At 29.5% G+C, this 17,838-nt stretch overlaps 2 protein-coding genes across 5 annotated transcripts in view; one reads left to right on the forward strand and one right to left on the reverse strand.

Moving 5' to 3' along the window:
* Positions 1–4,377, forward strand: Trmt112 (tRNA methyltransferase subunit 11-2). Its single transcript, XM_077419209.1, has 4 exons — positions 1–102; positions 189–272; positions 1,824–1,925; positions 2,005–4,377. The coding sequence occupies exons 1-4, from the start codon at positions 46–48 to the stop codon at positions 2,197–2,199; spliced, it is 438 nt and encodes a 145-aa protein (XP_077275335.1). The 5' UTR covers positions 1–45; the 3' UTR covers positions 2,200–4,377.
* LOC143904483 (uncharacterized) overlaps positions 3,098–17,838 on the reverse strand; it is a 26,983-nt gene continuing 12,242 nt past the window's right edge. Inside the window, exons 3-12 of one of the 4 annotated variants that reach the window (XR_013258921.1) lie at positions 16,546–16,668; positions 16,165–16,364; positions 15,694–15,903; positions 11,107–11,278; positions 10,979–11,045; positions 10,748–10,907; positions 10,517–10,654; positions 10,317–10,430; positions 9,459–10,237; positions 3,098–9,382 (exon numbers count right to left, since the gene is read on the reverse strand). Coding sequence is in view for 3 of the 4 variants with exons in the window: in XM_077419206.1 (XP_077275332.1) it covers positions 10,015–10,237; positions 10,317–10,430; positions 10,517–10,654; positions 10,748–10,907; positions 10,979–11,045; positions 11,107–11,278; positions 15,694–15,903; positions 16,165–16,364; positions 16,546–16,668 (1,407 nt within the window). In the remaining variant the exon portion in view is untranslated. Of the gene's footprint in view, positions 10,238–10,316; positions 10,431–10,516; positions 10,655–10,747; positions 10,908–10,978; positions 11,046–11,106; positions 11,279–15,693; positions 15,904–16,164; positions 16,365–16,545; positions 16,669–17,838 lie in introns of all 4 variants that reach the window. The other 3 variants (XM_077419206.1, XM_077419208.1, XM_077419207.1) reach the window with 3 other exon arrangements.

Below are 17,838 nucleotides of genomic sequence, written 5' to 3' on the forward strand. Positions count from 1 at the left end.
GCATACATTCAACATAGACCAGTGTACACATACCTACATATACATATGTATGTATACATTACATCTCAATCCCAGGCTCAGGTGTACACGTTTTATTTCTCTGTATGTCTTATTGGCGCGAGACACTATCCGAATATCGTGTCTCTTGATATTAGAGTAAATAATTCGCTGTCACTTTCTCGTTGTAGAAAAATATGAAGCTTCTCACGCACAATATGTTAACATCTAGAGCTATGAAAGGCGTGACGGTCGGCTATCCTCTGAAAATTATTGTAAGCCTTTTTCTTTATTATATTAAGATACACAAATTGCAATTTATACGTCTAGAATATAAAATTGATTTAGAATTGTTGAAATACTCAGCAATATAAGTATTGAAAATTATTATATGGTACACTAAATATAGTACATTGAATAGTCTCCAAAGTAAGGTTATTTTTATTAAAGTTGTTACATTTAACTTTTGTTGCTAAATTGTTGCATATAGAAAACTGGAAAAAAAAAACGAGTTGATTATGAAGGAGAAGGGCTAAAACTTCACAATTTTGTGTATTTTTGTGCGTAAAACATGAATCTATAAGTTAAAATTGTCGCTCTCAATTAGGAAAAAGGTTATCAACAGTTATCAAGTACTAAAGTTGACGGTTGCGTGGTTAGGATGTCTGTCATTTATTATACTTTGTATTTATTGACTTTTTAATATGCCAATTACTTTCTGCTTTAAAAAAAGCATAATAACTCTTTCTATTATCTTTTTTAATCATTTAATTCAATATATTATGGCATAGTTGGTCCAACTATTCTCTGCTTCAATAAAAAACATAAATTATTATTTCCTTTGGAAAATATACAGTTTTGTTGCACTGGATATGGTTGGTCCAACTATTCTCTGCTTTAACAAAAGACATAAATTATTGTTTTTTTTGGGAAAATATGCAGTTTTGTTGTACTGAATATGCTATAACATATTGAATTAAATTGTTAAAAAAGATGATAGAAATAGTGTTATTATGCTTTTTTTTAAGCAGAAAATAATTGGCATATTGAAAAGTCTATAAATACAAAATATAATAAATAACAGACATCCCCTAACCACGCAACTGTCAACTTTAGTACTTAATAACTTTTTCTCTAGCGAGAAAGCGACAATTTTAACTTATAGATTCATATTTTAAGCACTAAAATACACAAAATTGTGTTTGTGAAGTTTCAGCCAAATAGGTAAAGAAGCTCCTCTCCTTCATAATTATCTCAATTTTACTTCATTTAATTAGGTCCAATGAAGTTTATGAATGTTATATTCTTTGAGTTGATAAGAATCAATAAAAATTTTAAAAAAGTTTCCAAATTAATTTTTATATCAATTTTTACTTTATATATATGTGTGTATATATATATTTTTTTTGTCAAAAAGTAATATATTTCGAATTATATATCCTCTTTGTCATTTGTTTAAAACATGAAAATATATATGTTTATGAATAATTAAAAAACTTGTATTAAATAATAGGAAAATAAGAGGTAAATCTATTATTTTATATATATATATATATATATATATAATTATTCATAAGCATATATATATTTTTTTTCATGTTTTAAACAAATAACAAAGAAGATATATAATTTGAAATATAATTACTTTTTGACAAAAATATATAGTTTCATGCTATTTTGATATTAGTCTTTGTTTTATAAAAGCTTGAAATTTATTTCTATTATTATTTTTAATTTTGTTTATCTTAAAAAACAAAAAAATTTATTTTAAATCTACAGCTCTCATTTCTCTATTACTGTTACATATGTATTAAAAATATTTGCAGGCTCGAGACATCCGAGTGTCCGAAGTAGACTTTAATCCAGAATATATCGCTAGGATAATTCCAAAACTGGACTGGACAGTACTATGGAAAGCTGCCGAGAGCGTAAGATATCATCTTTTCATGTAAAATATTGTAATAATAAACAATATTTTAAATTAATATATTAACAAACGTTTTATAGATAGGGCATGTTGGTGAATTACCTCAGATTCTAATAGAAGACTTCGAGACTAATGAAGACTTTCTGAAAAAGGCTCATCACGTTTTGTTGGAAGTCGAAGTTATAAATGGAGATTTGTTGTGTCCAGAATCCAATAGAAAATTTCCGATCAACGATGGCATTCCAAACATGCTTTTAAACGAAGACGAAGTTTAAATAACAGAACCAAATATTCTAAGAATATTATTTGTCATTGTATTCTTTTTAGTTATAGTTGTCCTGTACATTGTTTCTTTAAGTGCATCTAGTTTATATATATTTGTATCACGCGTATCACCATTAATTTTGTTTTTTTTTCTTCTTTCTCTTGAACTAGGCTTGAGTGAGTCTTTTTCCAACTTTATGGCGCCTCTTCCGAGGCTTATTGTTGGACCTGTGAGCATTTATTTTTGTTTTACTCATGGATAGGTTAACCTTGCCCATAAAGCCTCTTTCTTTGTCCGAGCTTGGGGCCGGCAGTGTTGACGTCTAACAATAAGCTACTAACTCATTTTTTACACAGGCAGAGTAAGCATATATAGGATAATGATCAAAATCGAACTCGATTTGCTTATGAATCGGTCGGTCTTGTATAAAGCCATAAGTTACCTCCTTATTTTTTATATTGATACAAAATGTTAATACTTTAATAAGGATAAAGAAAGCAATTTATATTTAGCGCATAAATAATGCATTAAGTTTGTGTGTATGCTTATGTGCGTGTATATACGTACGTGTGAAACTTTATAAGCTCCTATCTCGAATAATTTGGAAATATGTTTAATTGGAAATGTAGAATATAAAGTACAACAGTTTGTTTTTAGATAATAAAAAAATTGATTTTTTAAACTTATCCCAAGCGCGTGTAAATAATATATTAAATTAAGCTACACACAAATGTTATTTAAAGAAGTACAAAGTAAACTTACACACAAAAAATTTATCTAAGATAATACTGGAATTACAGAAAAGCAAGAGTAAAAAGTTTTTTGTTTGATCGGCCTAACATACGTAACTTATAAATTAATAATTCTTAATATATAGGTGATTTAATGAAATTAGATTGTCGCATATATATAATATGATTACAGATTTATTGCACATATATGTCTAAAGATAATGAGATATCATTTCTTGTATTATTTGCAATATTTAACATACATTTTTTATTTACATCACACTTACATTGCTACTTAGATAATTTTCTCGAGTATTACCTATTCGTTTTTATCAGAGCGAGCTAGGCCCAATTTCACCAACGTCGATTAACTGTAACCTTCGATTAAACTCACTCTCTGTCTCTTTCTAACTATTTCCCTTATAACCATTTCTATCAATATGGATTAACTAATCTCGGTTTAACTTACTTTTTATCTTTTTCTAATTTCGAAACTAGAAAAAGAAACTAGAAAAGTAAGTTAAACCGCGGAGATTGAAGTTAATCTGCATTGATAGAAATGGATATTAGAAAGAGGCGAAGAATGAGTTTAATCGAAGGTTACAGTTAATCGACGTTGGTGAAACTAGGTAGTAAGTTACTTTAGCAATGTAATACTTTGATACAATTGTTTTACTACAGCTAAGAGCATAGCAAACTCTTGTAGCAATATTACAATGAAGTATATATTAAATTATAAGTGAAATAGAATACCTATATAATTCTAGCATATATTATATTTGGAAATAAGATAATACTGATTGATATATAGGTACGAAAAATATCTTTTGACAAGATACACGCACACGCATACACGCACGTACACATACTGACACACACACACACACATGTAACACATGTGTAAGTTATTTTGGACTTAAATTTAAACTATCATGCAAAGTTATTTGTATATTGATTGTGCGTGAGGAATATAATAATTTACTGATAGATAAACATATACTTTTGAAGATTAATTTTCTAAAATACATATATAGTAACATAAAACAACATTTAACATCTTTTGCACAAAATTCTTTGTCATATTTCAAATTGTAATTTGTTATCTGAAATACGTGTTACAATTATTTATAATTTGTTATTTAACTGAAATTTTTTCATAAAATGTAACATACTGCGCAATTAAAAATGTTATTATCAATTATCACTATTTCTTCTTTATGAATAGAATAATGCATATATTTCAAATACACAAATTTGACATCATTAAATAGCTTTTTTCATAGAATAATATGTATAATATAAGCAAATATACTTTAAGAAGTACTTATAAATAAAATGACTTTAATTTAATGGCTAATATCGAAGGACGTGCGATATTATCTACTTGTAGTTTTCTGTACATATTAGTTTCCTGTACCAATGGCAATGCTCAAAATATAGCAAAATATATTACTTTATTCCTTGTAATTTATTTTTAAAAGTCAAAAAGCTATAAAAATAGCTCTCAATTAACATTTCAGCCACAGCCCATCCGTTATTAACATTTTAATCGTTTAAACATTTATAAAGCTGGATTACTCTTGAGTCAAGCTATGAAAATATTTCTGTATATTAATATTCGATTATAGCGTATATAAATATTAATTTTTATATAGTTTATTATTGGAAAATTAATTTTGGTTGTGACCTATTCTGCACATTAATTGTTGGAGATTTTGCTCTGTATTAGAGATATGCTAATTTTCTCTATCTTTATCTGGTTTTGTTTTTTCTGTTTTATATATAACGCAAGTTTACAAAACATATCTCTAAATATACATCCATCTAATGGAATTTCTCTTTTACATATATGTACACACACACATATACACACACGCACGCATACATTAAAATATATTTTAATACTGTATATTTGGCTTTAAATTTCAGCCAAAATTTTCATTTGGAATACGACTATTATAAACACTGTACTTAAAAGGAAGTTCATTTTATTATTAAGGAATTTATCGACATTAAAACATTTTAAAATTATCATGTGGAAAAATTTCAGGATTTTAGCTCTAATATTCAAGACTTAAAGTTACGTTATAGTAATGATAATTTTACTGGATAATAATAAATCTTACATTTTTGTAAAATAATCTGTAAAAATAATATTTAACAAAAGATAAGTAATTAATGATCTTATATTTTAATACCAATAAATTCCTCAGAGTATATAATTACTTATTTTATAAACTCAAAATAGATGAGACATTACATTCAACGACATTACATGTAACGAATATTAATACAGTGTAGTATTATGTTAAATTAGATTATGCTAAATTAGCATACAAGAATTTCAATAATATACATAATTTTATCGTTTCTAACGAAAAAAATATCAAAAGAAACAATTATGCATGATAATGATACTTCAAAATGTCATTAGATTGATGCTAAATTTTGAACTCTACCAAAGTTAAAAAAATCTTTAATAAACTTGTTCACATTTGTGGAAAAGTTTAAAAAAGATTCAGTTATGTATTATTTATTTAAGAATATACGAATATATGTAAATATATACCAATTAAAAATATGTACTATTAAGTATAATATATAATTTTATGTGTATATGTGTATAGAAAATCAAGTTTAAACTTCACCGGTAATACTTAAATATGTTCTGAGAGAGTTTCAACATGTTTTATACATATACAATATCAAACTCAATAAGATATGTCAAAGATAGAAACGCTATGTAATATTTTACGTTATTACGTATTGCGGAATAAAATTTTATAGGATGTATACTATGATTCTAGGAAGATCTAATAGCGTATTTGCCCTTGAAAAATATACCACACATTCTCTCAATCTTTCTTATTTTCAAAGAATGTAACATTTTCTGACATGCTCTATTAAATGGACCTGAACACCATGTTTTTATAAAGTAAACTCATGATACACGACTCATTAATGTTTCTCTTCATTTGTATTAAGCGCTTTTCCTTTCTCCCTTTCTTTACACACATACACATACACACAAAATTATTTATAATTGTTATAATAATAAATTATCATAATTACAAGGTTTAATTTTTTAATGATATTTTTGTACGTGTGCGTGTATGTGTGTATATGCATTATGGTCAAAGCTCGAAACACGGCATTCTTAGGACTGAACAGTCAATTCTGCGGAATGACTGGTCAATCCTGCGGAATGTCCAAGCGTCTTGATTAAAGCAGTTTCTAGGAATAGGCTGGGAGTTAGATTAGTTTTTTTGTGCGGCGGGGCCCCTTCCCTGCCTATTTATGTACTGTCTATATAAACATATCAGCAATTAATTACTACAAAACTTTGACCAAGACGCTTTGGCCATTCGGCAGAATTGATTAGTCAATCCTAGGATTGCCTGCATTTCAGGTTTTGACCATAACATATTCTTTTCTATTATATTTTTATATTTCTATTATTTTCACAAAGAAAAACAAGAAAAAATATATGGAAATTAACTGAGATGTTCCGTATATTTTTATCATTTTTGTATCCACATAACTTTTTTTCAACATAATCTGAAATCAATCATTTCTTAATAAAAATATCAAACCGGATAGTGGAAAAAGTCTCGAGTTATGATTGAAAATAAAAAGTTTTTAGGGGATTAAACTTTACAAGCGTATATAGATAGTAAAAGTCTTATTTTTCGTTTAATTTCATGTAAGTTTCGACAGATTGTTAAAGTCTGATAGTTAATTAGTCAAATTGCAACAAACGATATGATCTTTGTCAAGATAATTAAATTAAAAAAAAAATCTGAAAAATCCTAAATTAGTAAAAGAAAATTATGTGGCAGAAATCTGATTTGCTAGGCCTAAAATATTTTACATAGAACAAGTATATCGATAATTGCTAGTAAAAACCGTACAATAAATGTTAAAATATTAAATAAAAACTTCATAGGAGAGAGAAAGCAAATTGCTTTGCAATAGAAACGTATTTTTCTACTTATATGGTTTATTATGAATTATTGGTGAGTTTATATCATGTGGCAACTCTTACGAAATACAAGTTCTTTCTCTCCATACTTCTTTACAAATCTTCCTTTTTCTTTTTCTATCACTACCAGAATGTGTTAAAACCACTAAATATTCTATTATTTTTGTAGTTATTTTTGATCAATCTAGATAGAGAATTCTTTTTAAAAGTTCTAATTTTTGTCTCAGAAAATTCAAAGCTCTATATGTAAAAAAAGTAAAAATGTTTATGCTGCTTATTACTGTTATATATAAAAATAGGTAATTATGCATAAAAACACCCCACTCGCCAATGATCTTGACCTTGACATATGTTGTTATGGGGACCACCGCGCGCCCACGGTTGTTACGGCAACACCCGCGGAGGGGGGTGGCGGATGGACGTGGGGTCGTCCATCGACCATCCGTCACAAGTTAGATCTATGGGAATTTGCCGGCAAGGCAAGGCATGGGGGGGCTCATGGTAGATATCTCAAGTTCCCGGAGAATTTATGCATTGAACTTAGTTTTTTTATACAATTAATTAGAGATTTTCGGTCGGGCTGGATCGCTGGATCTTGGTAGCCAATAATAATATTTCTGTTACTACGTTTACGCGAGCGTTACTTTTGTAGTAACTTACGATAATTCACTCGTTTACGCGGAGTAAATTATCGTAAGTTACTACAAAATCCCGTTTACGCGAAGGAATTATCGTAATAAGTTACTACAGAAGTAACGCTCGCGTAAACGTACTAATTGTCAGTAAACTGTTTCATTTATTATTGTTTTTTCATGTCGAAAAACGTTCTCCTTAATAGTTACTGGTTATTGCGACATCATCACATACCTCAACGGCGAAGACGTCACATTAGAGACGTCACACATTGTAGCGAGGTCCGTTCGAACCCTAGCTGTTCGTGATACTTTTCGCAATAAATTCTTTACAGTGATTTAAATAGGATGTTTATTAGCATCAAAAGTTTAATCGATTATCGATTTAAGTGGATTTACTGTTCCAACAAAAAGCTGTGTTTTAAGACCGACAAATAATCGGCGCGCAGTTTACTGAGGAAAAAGTATACAAAAATTCATACAGAAATATTATTATTAGACTACCAAAATCCAGTCCGACTAGTATCTTCTCTAATTTATTGTATGATTTATATCGGTCCTGTAATTTATTATTTTTTGTTTATTTTGTTTAGATTTCTAGATTTGTGTTAAAAAATTGGCACATCTTCCAATAAAATAGTAACTCTAATCAATTAGTAATTTATTTATTACTAGACATCACAGGCGCGCGCTATTTAACTTTAATATTTCACTCTGTTACTATTCCACTATTAACCACACAACTGTCGAAATGTCATGACAGCCGCTCATGAAGCGCAGAGAGAGAACGCGGAAAAGCGACAACAATACTTTAATAGATTCGAGTAGATGACATGCCCTTTTGATTTTTATATGTAAATAACATTGAAAAAAAAACTTGTACAACTATTTTCAAAGGTGTAGTATATGTTTAATACAAAGTAGTACAGTGGAATTTTCGTATATTTATATAAATTTATCGGAACTATCCATGTAGTACAGGTTTGAGATACGATTTGATCCGGAAAAAATTGTACCACGCACGTTTTTAGGCTTAAAATTTTCAGAAAAATATACTGAATAACATATCCGAAATCCACCAAAATCGCCTTTGCCTCTATATTTTTTTAAACAAAATACACGTGAAAATGTAAACAAATGAGTTTTTCTAAAAAACTATGAGGAATATCGAAAAAACTCAAGAGATCAAAGTTGTAGATCTGATCAAGATCTACAAAACATATTTTATCATTTTTTTCTTAAAATTTGTAGTTTTCGAGATATTTACAAAAAAACTGTGATTAGTCAAAGGAATGAATTATGCAATGTATACACGTTTAATTACTATATTGTTTTGGTGCATTGTTGTAACAATTTAAAAAAATTATTTATTTAAAAAAATTTTTAAACAAATAAATATTTTTTATTAACATTATTTTTGCAAATAAGAAGTATCTATGTTATAGTAATAAATAAATTGTAACACAAATATATAATATATCAAAATTGTGAGGTGATCAGATAGAAAATACCCGGTTTGACTTGATTTTTCTTGTTCATGTATATTCGCGTAATTCAACCGTACTCGTAAATTAATTACTTGTTTTAAATGTATGTGCCAGTTACTTTTAGTTATTTGTTTTAACATCTACATGATTTTTTGAGTATAGAAATGTATCCTACATATCGAAAACTTTGGACAACATAATCAGTGTTTAAATAAAAAAAACTAACGTAAATATGTAAATAGTTATTGCGTTTAAAATGCGAAAATGTCAAGCAATCCTATATAGTATATGAACAAAAAAAAGGTGGTGATTCGATGTACACAGCCGTTTCACCAGTTCACTGTCGTCGCTGGTTCATGAGCTATGATTAATGTATATTTTTACTTGCATTTACTGTACAAATTGTCTCATTATTTAAATTTATAAGTTTTACTTACTTTCAGCTGACATAAATCTATGTATAGCATGGGGCCGATTGCACTTGTGTATATAAAGTGTTTACTTTAATAGTGAGATAAGCCAAGTTTCAAAATTTTTAGCAAAATCAAAATGCATCAAATTTTACGCAGCTGCGTCTTATTAATAGATTACGTTTAGTAAAGTTTCTTTTATATATATACACATGGCTCATATGATAAATATAAATTAAGTTCCTAAGAGAAACAAATTCATAAATAAATTTATTGTGGCTCAATAATAAATAATATAATCTCAAATAATAATCAATATAATGTATTTGTCGTTTAATCCTACCAAACAAAAATATATATAAACTATCAACAAAATATAAATCTATTAAATTACATAGAACCAGATTAGATTTACATAAGAACAGATTATATTTTTGAATGTGCAAATCAATAAAAAATATTAAAAATTAAATCATAACATCCCAAAACGGGACAGTTGTACAGTTGCTACTAAAAATTAGAATTTAATATATAATTATTTAACAAATGCGAAAATATCAAGAAAGAAACAATTGCACATATTTCATTTACCACGACTCTCGGTATTGGCTACATTCCTTTGCGAATAAATGGAGCCTTGGGCCAATCCCCTTAACGGTCCTTTTCGTAATTCGGACTGAGAACCTTTAGCAAGACAATTGCGGGTAGAAATCAGACTTGCATCATGCCCCATCGCGAGTGATCTTGAAAATGGTTGCTTGGTCAGCAAATTTGGATCTGGCCCCGACCACGGTGCATAATCCGGCCTATAGTTTTCGTTTACTTAATGTTTATAAAGATATACACATCGTGAAAAGTAGTTAAATAATATTCTTTTTAACGTACAGCAGCAGATCATTATTCGCTCCCTTTGTTAAATCCGAGTTTGATCCTACTGGTTTTGTTAAGTATGGGGATTTATATTCTTTATCCTCTGTAGTACTGGTTCCACGTGAAACTCTAACGCAACATATTTTATTATATAGATAAGTGTTATCATGGTAATAATACATCTTAAAAGACATAATTTTAAAGAGATATCTTACTTCGGTATCTCAGTCTTATTTTTGGACCGTTTTAATTTTTCAGTTTCCGCATCTTTACTTATCTTTTTAATTGGAGAAGCAGTTAATTTTATAGCTTCTGTTATTGGCAGACTATCTTTCCGTTCGTCGCTTCTACTACTACAATATTTTATATAAACTCATGAGAAACAATTAATAGAAATATACATTTATGCATAATTTTTTATACATTGTTGAAAAATGAATCATTACCTTTGGCTGCTAGAAGTACATAGTGGTCGAGTAGCTTCTTCTGCCATTACTATATCTAATATATGTATTGCTCTTTCTTCATCATAATCTACACTATCCATAGCAAGCATCACAATTCGATCCGGTAAATTCTTATATTTTTCCATCAAACGTGTTTTTACTGTAATGTTTTCTTTCTGTAGTATACTATCACCGGACATAAAAAAAATAGATATCTAAACAAATACATACACTTATTCTTTTCTTCCAGGCTTTTTATGCGCGGAGGAGGCGTGGGTGCAGTTGGCTCGTCATGTACCTATAGAAACAATTTTTTTTGCATATAACAATATTACATTGTTTGGTAAAAAATTCATTACCCGTTCTTCTTCTTTCTTCTTTGCTAAGGCTCTGGCAGAAACAGTTGGATTTCGTTTTTCGTATCCTAAATTAATTAATTTTTCAGATGCCTTCTGCACATTATTATCGCTCTGTTCTAGCACATCTAATAATATTGTTTCATCCACTTTTGGAAATACATTTTTCAGGTACCTGTACATACATTCCAAACATATAAATGTATAATAAACTGTTATCGCAATATGCACAACATACAAACATAATACAGTGCATATCATATGGACTTATGGATTATATACTTTTTAATAGTATACAAATTGTAACTCATGACTAACACAACGATAATCTAATATAATCTTATTTAAATGTGACTCGTGCACACAGCATTAATGTGTGCCATCCGGTATATGCGCATTCAAAATTTGCTATATTATATTTAAGAGAAATTTATCTTGTCACTTACATTATTAATAGTATCGATTATTTGAGTTTGCAAAAAGAACTGATAAATCACAGATAAAGATCTTTCCGTAAATGCGTAACGGATGACGTTAATGCTCTCGATCATAACTTAGTAAATTAATAACACATAAAAGATTAATAATTAACATTATTTATAATATGTACATGTGATCTAACACCTGAAAATATTCATAAAATATCTCTTTTCTTCATGGCAATGAGATATCTGATACAATTATTTTTATTTGAACATTTTTAGAATAGAATGCACATGCACATACTATCATGCTTAATTTTTATCCCATTTTGGGATAAACGAGTTTCTTTTATATCTACCTATATAAAGCAGTATTTAAAGAAAATATTGCCAATATATATTTATTTTTAACAATAATGTATGTGTGTGTGTGTGTGTGTTTGTTTGAAAAGTAATGAGACTGATTTTTTTTCAACAACTGGTAGTAACACTGTAAAAACTGCAGTAGATCGAGAGCTACATTCATACTCTACCTTCAGTTAAAATTTCAATTTGATAGCATTAACACATGTGATTCTACAATAATTTGTATAACTGTATGTTTGAGTGACTCATCACGAAAATGAAACACAAGAAAATCGAGCAACGTTATGCAAAGTTTGACACGGTAAATTCCGTGTAAAATTTCAGGATAACGTGACAGAAACATTTAAAAAGTTGACAATGATTGGTGATCAATTTTATTAAATTTAAATCACCAAATTATTTATGCCATTAGTGATCCAGAACGGGATTCATCTTCACAATTTCACCGCCGTTTAAAAATGCCTTGTGCCAGGGATAGAACTTGACCTTTGTAAGTCTGTTTCAATTTCTTAAATGTTTCCATTGCATTGTCCTGGAGTTTGACACAGAACTTAAGCCCCTTGCAGAATGCCAGGCAACAGGTAATAGGAACAAAAAAATTGTTAATTATAACCTAAAAAATTCGAATGCTATGATTGGTTGGCAACAGGCAATAGGCACAGAATTTCCAACGTGACTGAAACTCTGTGTCTATTGCCTGTGTCACTGTTTATTCTGCATTTATACATGATTTCTGATTTCTATTCCCTGTTCCTATTGCCTGTTGCCTGGCATTGTGCAAGGGGCTTTATAACGCTGCTCGATTTTCTTGTGTTACCAGTTGTTGAGAAAAAAAATCAGTCTTATTATTTTTTAAACAAACTACGTATATTATATATATATATATATATATATATATCTCCTTTATATATATTTGTTTCTACAAAAACATAAAAACTCCTTTATTCCCTTAGAAATTTTTTAACGACTAACATAACAATAACATCTAATGTAAGCTTCAATTTGTGCCATTAAATGACAAACAAAAACAAAACAAGAAGAATATTGAACAAAAACCAACCTATTTTAGATAGAGTAAATTTCATACTATCCAACATCTATGTTATAGCAAACCAGGAAGAAACTGAAAGATAAAAGAAAAATCTAAATAATACAGATGTCATAAAATTGGGTATTATTGATCAATGTGACAAAATATTTTTCAAATTTCTGAAAAACGATGAAAATGTAACAAAATAAACATAATTAATAATAACTTATTAAACTATATTATATGTATAATATTTGCTACCGTGCATGATAAATTATCTTGAAGAGTCGGCCAATCTTCTACATACAAAGTACCCTATTTTAAAAAAATATGTTTAAAAATATAAAAAAACCGCGTTTTGGAAAAAAATGTTTTAAACAAAAGTTATGTTAAGTATAAATTTGGTTTTGCGGGAGACACAAAGTGATAGTCAGTTTGACTTTGCGCAAAAATTCCAAGGTCACGTGAAGATCACATAAAAAAAGAATAATTTTAAAATAAAAACTAATTTTTTTATTGTAGATAATGTAGATTCTTGCAGCTGACGTCAAGACTTTTTCAAATCACTATGGCTGTGTTCGTCTTGACGTGCTGGCTCTATCCTCGTTTGATATTCGATGTGCAACGAAGATAGAATGATGCTTACAGCGCTAAAAGCATCAAGATGAACTCAGCCTATGATTGAATTGAATTTTATTCAAAATTTCCTGACCTATAAGAAATTAAAGTTTGAGAATCACTGACATTTAGTCCACGCCTATTTCCACTGGTATTATTAGCGTTACCTGATATCCCACTGTTTAGCATTTGCCCATCGCGGGGAGGTTACTCGTGAGTACTCAGGACGACTACATGATGCAAAAAGAGAAATATTTATTTTCCTATTTTCTGGTACCGATTTATGAAAACATCTCAAATTAACAGCAAATTTTGAACTTAAACGATTTGCACATATTTTAAACATGTTGTATACAAGTTATTCCTCGCCACCTAACTGCTCTATAGAATTTCATATAACCCACCTGGGATCGTTTTTAACCCCACTTTATAATTATTCATTTTACATTAAAAAAAAGGAGTTTTTAACACATATAAATCAAGAATTTTTAATATATAAACATTTTTATTGAAATCAAAAGTAACAAAAAGTATAAATGTTGCTATAAAAATAACTACTCGGAATCATCATCGATAAAACAAAAAATATCATCATTTTTAAGTGCATGGGGTAAAAAAATACTCCTGGTGAGTGGCAAGAGTTAATGACGCAAATTTCGAGCACTTATTAATTAAATCAAACACGCCTACGTGTAAATACTTATACTACATTAGCTTTTTTTAAGGGCTACATAATGTACAAAATCCCACGGAGCAATATCTCAGCGATGTACATCATCAGATAGAGCCGGGTTTCAAAATTTAATGTTTCATAACTCAGAAAATTCTGAACAAAATTCAATTTTATCAGTGATTTAAAAAGGTCTCAACGTCTGACTACAAGACTACAAAAGTCTGCAATAAAAATTTATTTTAATTAAAAATTTCAATGTGACCTTGAAATTGTCATGCAAGGTTAAACTGATTTTATCACTTTGTATCCTCCTCAAAACCAAATAACTTTTGTTTAAAACATTTTTTAAAAGCAATGTTTTTTTTATACAGGGTGAGTTAATTTTAATCCACGCAGGCAAATATCTAAAAAATATAGAAGATACGGAAAAATGTTTTAGACAAAAGTTGTATGTTTAAAAGTTGTATGGTCTAAAGGGGGACACATGATTCTGATATAAGTCATGTCGTAGATGTTATTTTCAAAAAAATTTTAAAGGCTAATTTTTTAAATGGAACTTGATTTTTTCTTGAGATTAAAGTTGTAAATCTCGTCGAGACGTTTTCAAAGCACTATAATAAAGCTTAAGGAAAAAATCAAGTTCCATTTAAGAAATTAGTCGCCTTTAAAATTTCTTGAAAATGATGATATGAATCATGTGTCCCCCTTTAGACCATACAACTTTTGTCTGAAACATTTTTTCGTATCTTCCATATTTTTCGAGATTTGCCTGCGTAAATTAAAATGACTCACCCTGTATATTTAAACATATTTTTTTAAATGGAACACCCTGTATATATATGTGTACATACGCATATACATATTTTATATATATATATATATATATATATATATATATATATATATATCGCTCATTTGCTACAACAATAACATAACTCAAAAAACAAAATTTTTCAAAAAATAGGTTTGAATGTTTTAAATCATAAAATTTTCAATATTATACTTTTAAATATGATTTTGGTGCAATAATTGATTGTAGAGAAAAATATATATTAGCTCTTCTTTTTAGTTATGTCATATGTCATTGTTGTAGCAAATAAGCGATATCGCGTATATATATCGCTTATTTGCTACAACAATGACATATGACATAACTAAAAAGAAGAGCTAATATATATTTTTGTTGTATGTATATATATATATATATATATATATATATATAGTATATAGGTATATACACATATAACTGTGTCTCTAATACTTAATATCTAAATATAGTTAAAGGAAATCTATTCTATACATGCTACCGCTACATAACGTCGTGTGTATGCGTGAAATATACCAGACAGTTATAACAATGCAAAGAAAGGCAGTGCTCTTTGACTGGTATACTTCCACGGAACTATCACAAGATACGATATCAACATCTAGCATCCAGACTGGGTGAAAGAGACTGAAAACTATGAATATTTGGGTTAAACCTAAGTTTCATTTTTGGGGAGTTAGGGGCTGGCCGAACTCCGCGAGGCGGACTCAATGTTAATGCTGCATGTATAGAATGAGCCGGTAGACGCCATCTCGGGATTGCATAATTTGAATGCACTCCCACAGGTGTACACGGTCCTGGGGCACAAAGAGGATTCTTTTCCACTTGGAGAGCACTCATGACCAAAGCTGCTCTGTTATGGTATCTGAAAGATATCGGCTGTCGACTTAGCACCAAATCTGATATAGTGCTAATTTAAGAAAATGGACAGGAAGCTCGGATAAATTAAATTAAAGAAACTTGAAAAATCAACTATTCCTTGTACATGTGTAGTAGTTTTATTTTCTGTGTTAATAGTACTAATATTAATATAAATGTTTATAGAAAAATGTTAAAAAGCGTGAGTACTAAGCTTTAAATGGAAATCTTGCTAAAGTAGATCATTTGCATGAGATAAGAAACTTACTTCTTCAGTAAAAGACGAATATGCGTGTCCGAAACTGTCGGGAATACAGCGTTGATCTTCGCCACTTGTGACTCAGAGTCGGAATTTTGAGTAAAAGTTGTTTCTGTGTTTCTTACTGGAGTCGGAGATCCTAAAGTCAAGTCACCAAATCGAGTCGTCACCGCACTGGTCGATTTCAACGACAGTGGCGTTTTCAGTTCCTGCACATACATATAATTTGAATTGTATAACAATTAAAAAATATCTTGTGTGTATGTGTGTGTGTGTATGCGTGTATGTATATACGTGTATACGTCTACAACTATATCGATAACTAACTTATTAACAAAAAGCATGCATGATTCAATGAGGGGATGACTTTCAATATAAATATTTACTTACTTGCGCACTGGGAGGTAAGAATGCTAGTTGTGGATTATGATAAGGGGACGGTGTTGGATAAATTTGTGGAACTCTGTGAGCAACTGTGTGATTTAAGTGCCCACCACTTCCGCTTCCTCCAGTCTATTTATTTGTAGTATATCGTGTGCGTTATCCAAATGCAGCGTGTGCATATCATAAGAATATATACATTTTTACAATTTAACATCACACACGCGCGCGCGCGTGCACGAACATACACACGAGCGCGCGCACGCGACACACGCTAAATGATGTATCAAGTGCAGGATAGAATATCTTTGTACATATAAAAAAAATTAATACGTGAATAAAATCTTACATACAACACATTTCACGTAAAATATTTTACTTCATGAATAATGCTACATTTTCGGATTGTTATAATTATGACTTTACATTTCATTTTTAGTCCTTTTACGTTTCAATAGAATACTTTAAAGAATTTAGAAACTCTTTTGTCTTACCAAAATTATTTACATTTAATCTTTGAACGATCTAATTGAAGAACATCCACTTCAATAAATAAAAATACTTTTTACATAATTTCTTTTTATTTATTATTATTAAAAGTAAACGTGTTACATGTAATTATGATATACATATAGACATATGTACTTTCAGTAATCTATTTAATTAAGTCAAAAATTTTCTTGATGTCGTATACGTCAAAATTTTCTTGATGTACGTGATTTGTTAAAAAATTTTCCGAACTTATATTAGTGCGCCAACGCGATATCACACCGATGTGCGATAAGCAGTGCGGCCTAGCAGCGACCTTAGTGAGTAACCTTCCGTTTGCCACGTTTAAGGGGATCCTGCAGTGACAGGCAAACTTCCTCGATATCGAGAATGTCAACTTTTCTAATTTTGTTTTCCCTATATTTGTCTTCGTCTAACGAAATAACATCTGTCTTTGTTCGATTGCTCGCCATCTTACGCAAGATCCGGCAACTACTGTTGCTGGTCTTCTTGTCATCCTGCATCCGTATTTGCATTACAAAAATAATTTTTAGATTTATCTTTTTTTGTACGCATTAAATCTTACTTCTACTTGCATGATATTATTCCTACATGTTTTCCCAAGGGTGGATGATAAACATTATGTATGTATAAACTGCAGAACTTTGGTTTTAAGCAAATATTGTCGTCAAGTGACAGCTGTGTATGTGCCCCAATAAGCAATATTTTTCATTTTTTGGTGTTTTTGATATAAAATCGCGTTTGGCACCCTAGATTTTTGTGCGGACTTTAATTCTGTAAAAGATTTTTGCA

The sequence above is a fragment of the Temnothorax americanus genome, unplaced genomic scaffold (genome assembly GCF_048541705.1).
Source record: "Temnothorax americanus isolate GAGA-0224 unplaced genomic scaffold, ASM4854170v1 Scaffold53, whole genome shotgun sequence".
Taxonomy (NCBI): domain Eukaryota; kingdom Metazoa; phylum Arthropoda; class Insecta; order Hymenoptera; family Formicidae; genus Temnothorax; species Temnothorax americanus.

Coding starts and splice junctions, on each gene's coding strand:
- Trmt112 (XM_077419209.1), top strand. CDS start 46: ATGTATGTATACATTACATCTCAATCCCAGGCTCAGGTGTACACGTTT. Junction 103..188: donor TGTACACGTTTTATTTCTCT/GTATGTCTTATT, acceptor TTCTCGTTGTAG/AAAAATATGAAGCTTCTCAC. Junction 1,926..2,004: donor TATGGAAAGCTGCCGAGAGC/GTAAGATATCAT, acceptor AACGTTTTATAG/ATAGGGCATGTTGGTGAATT.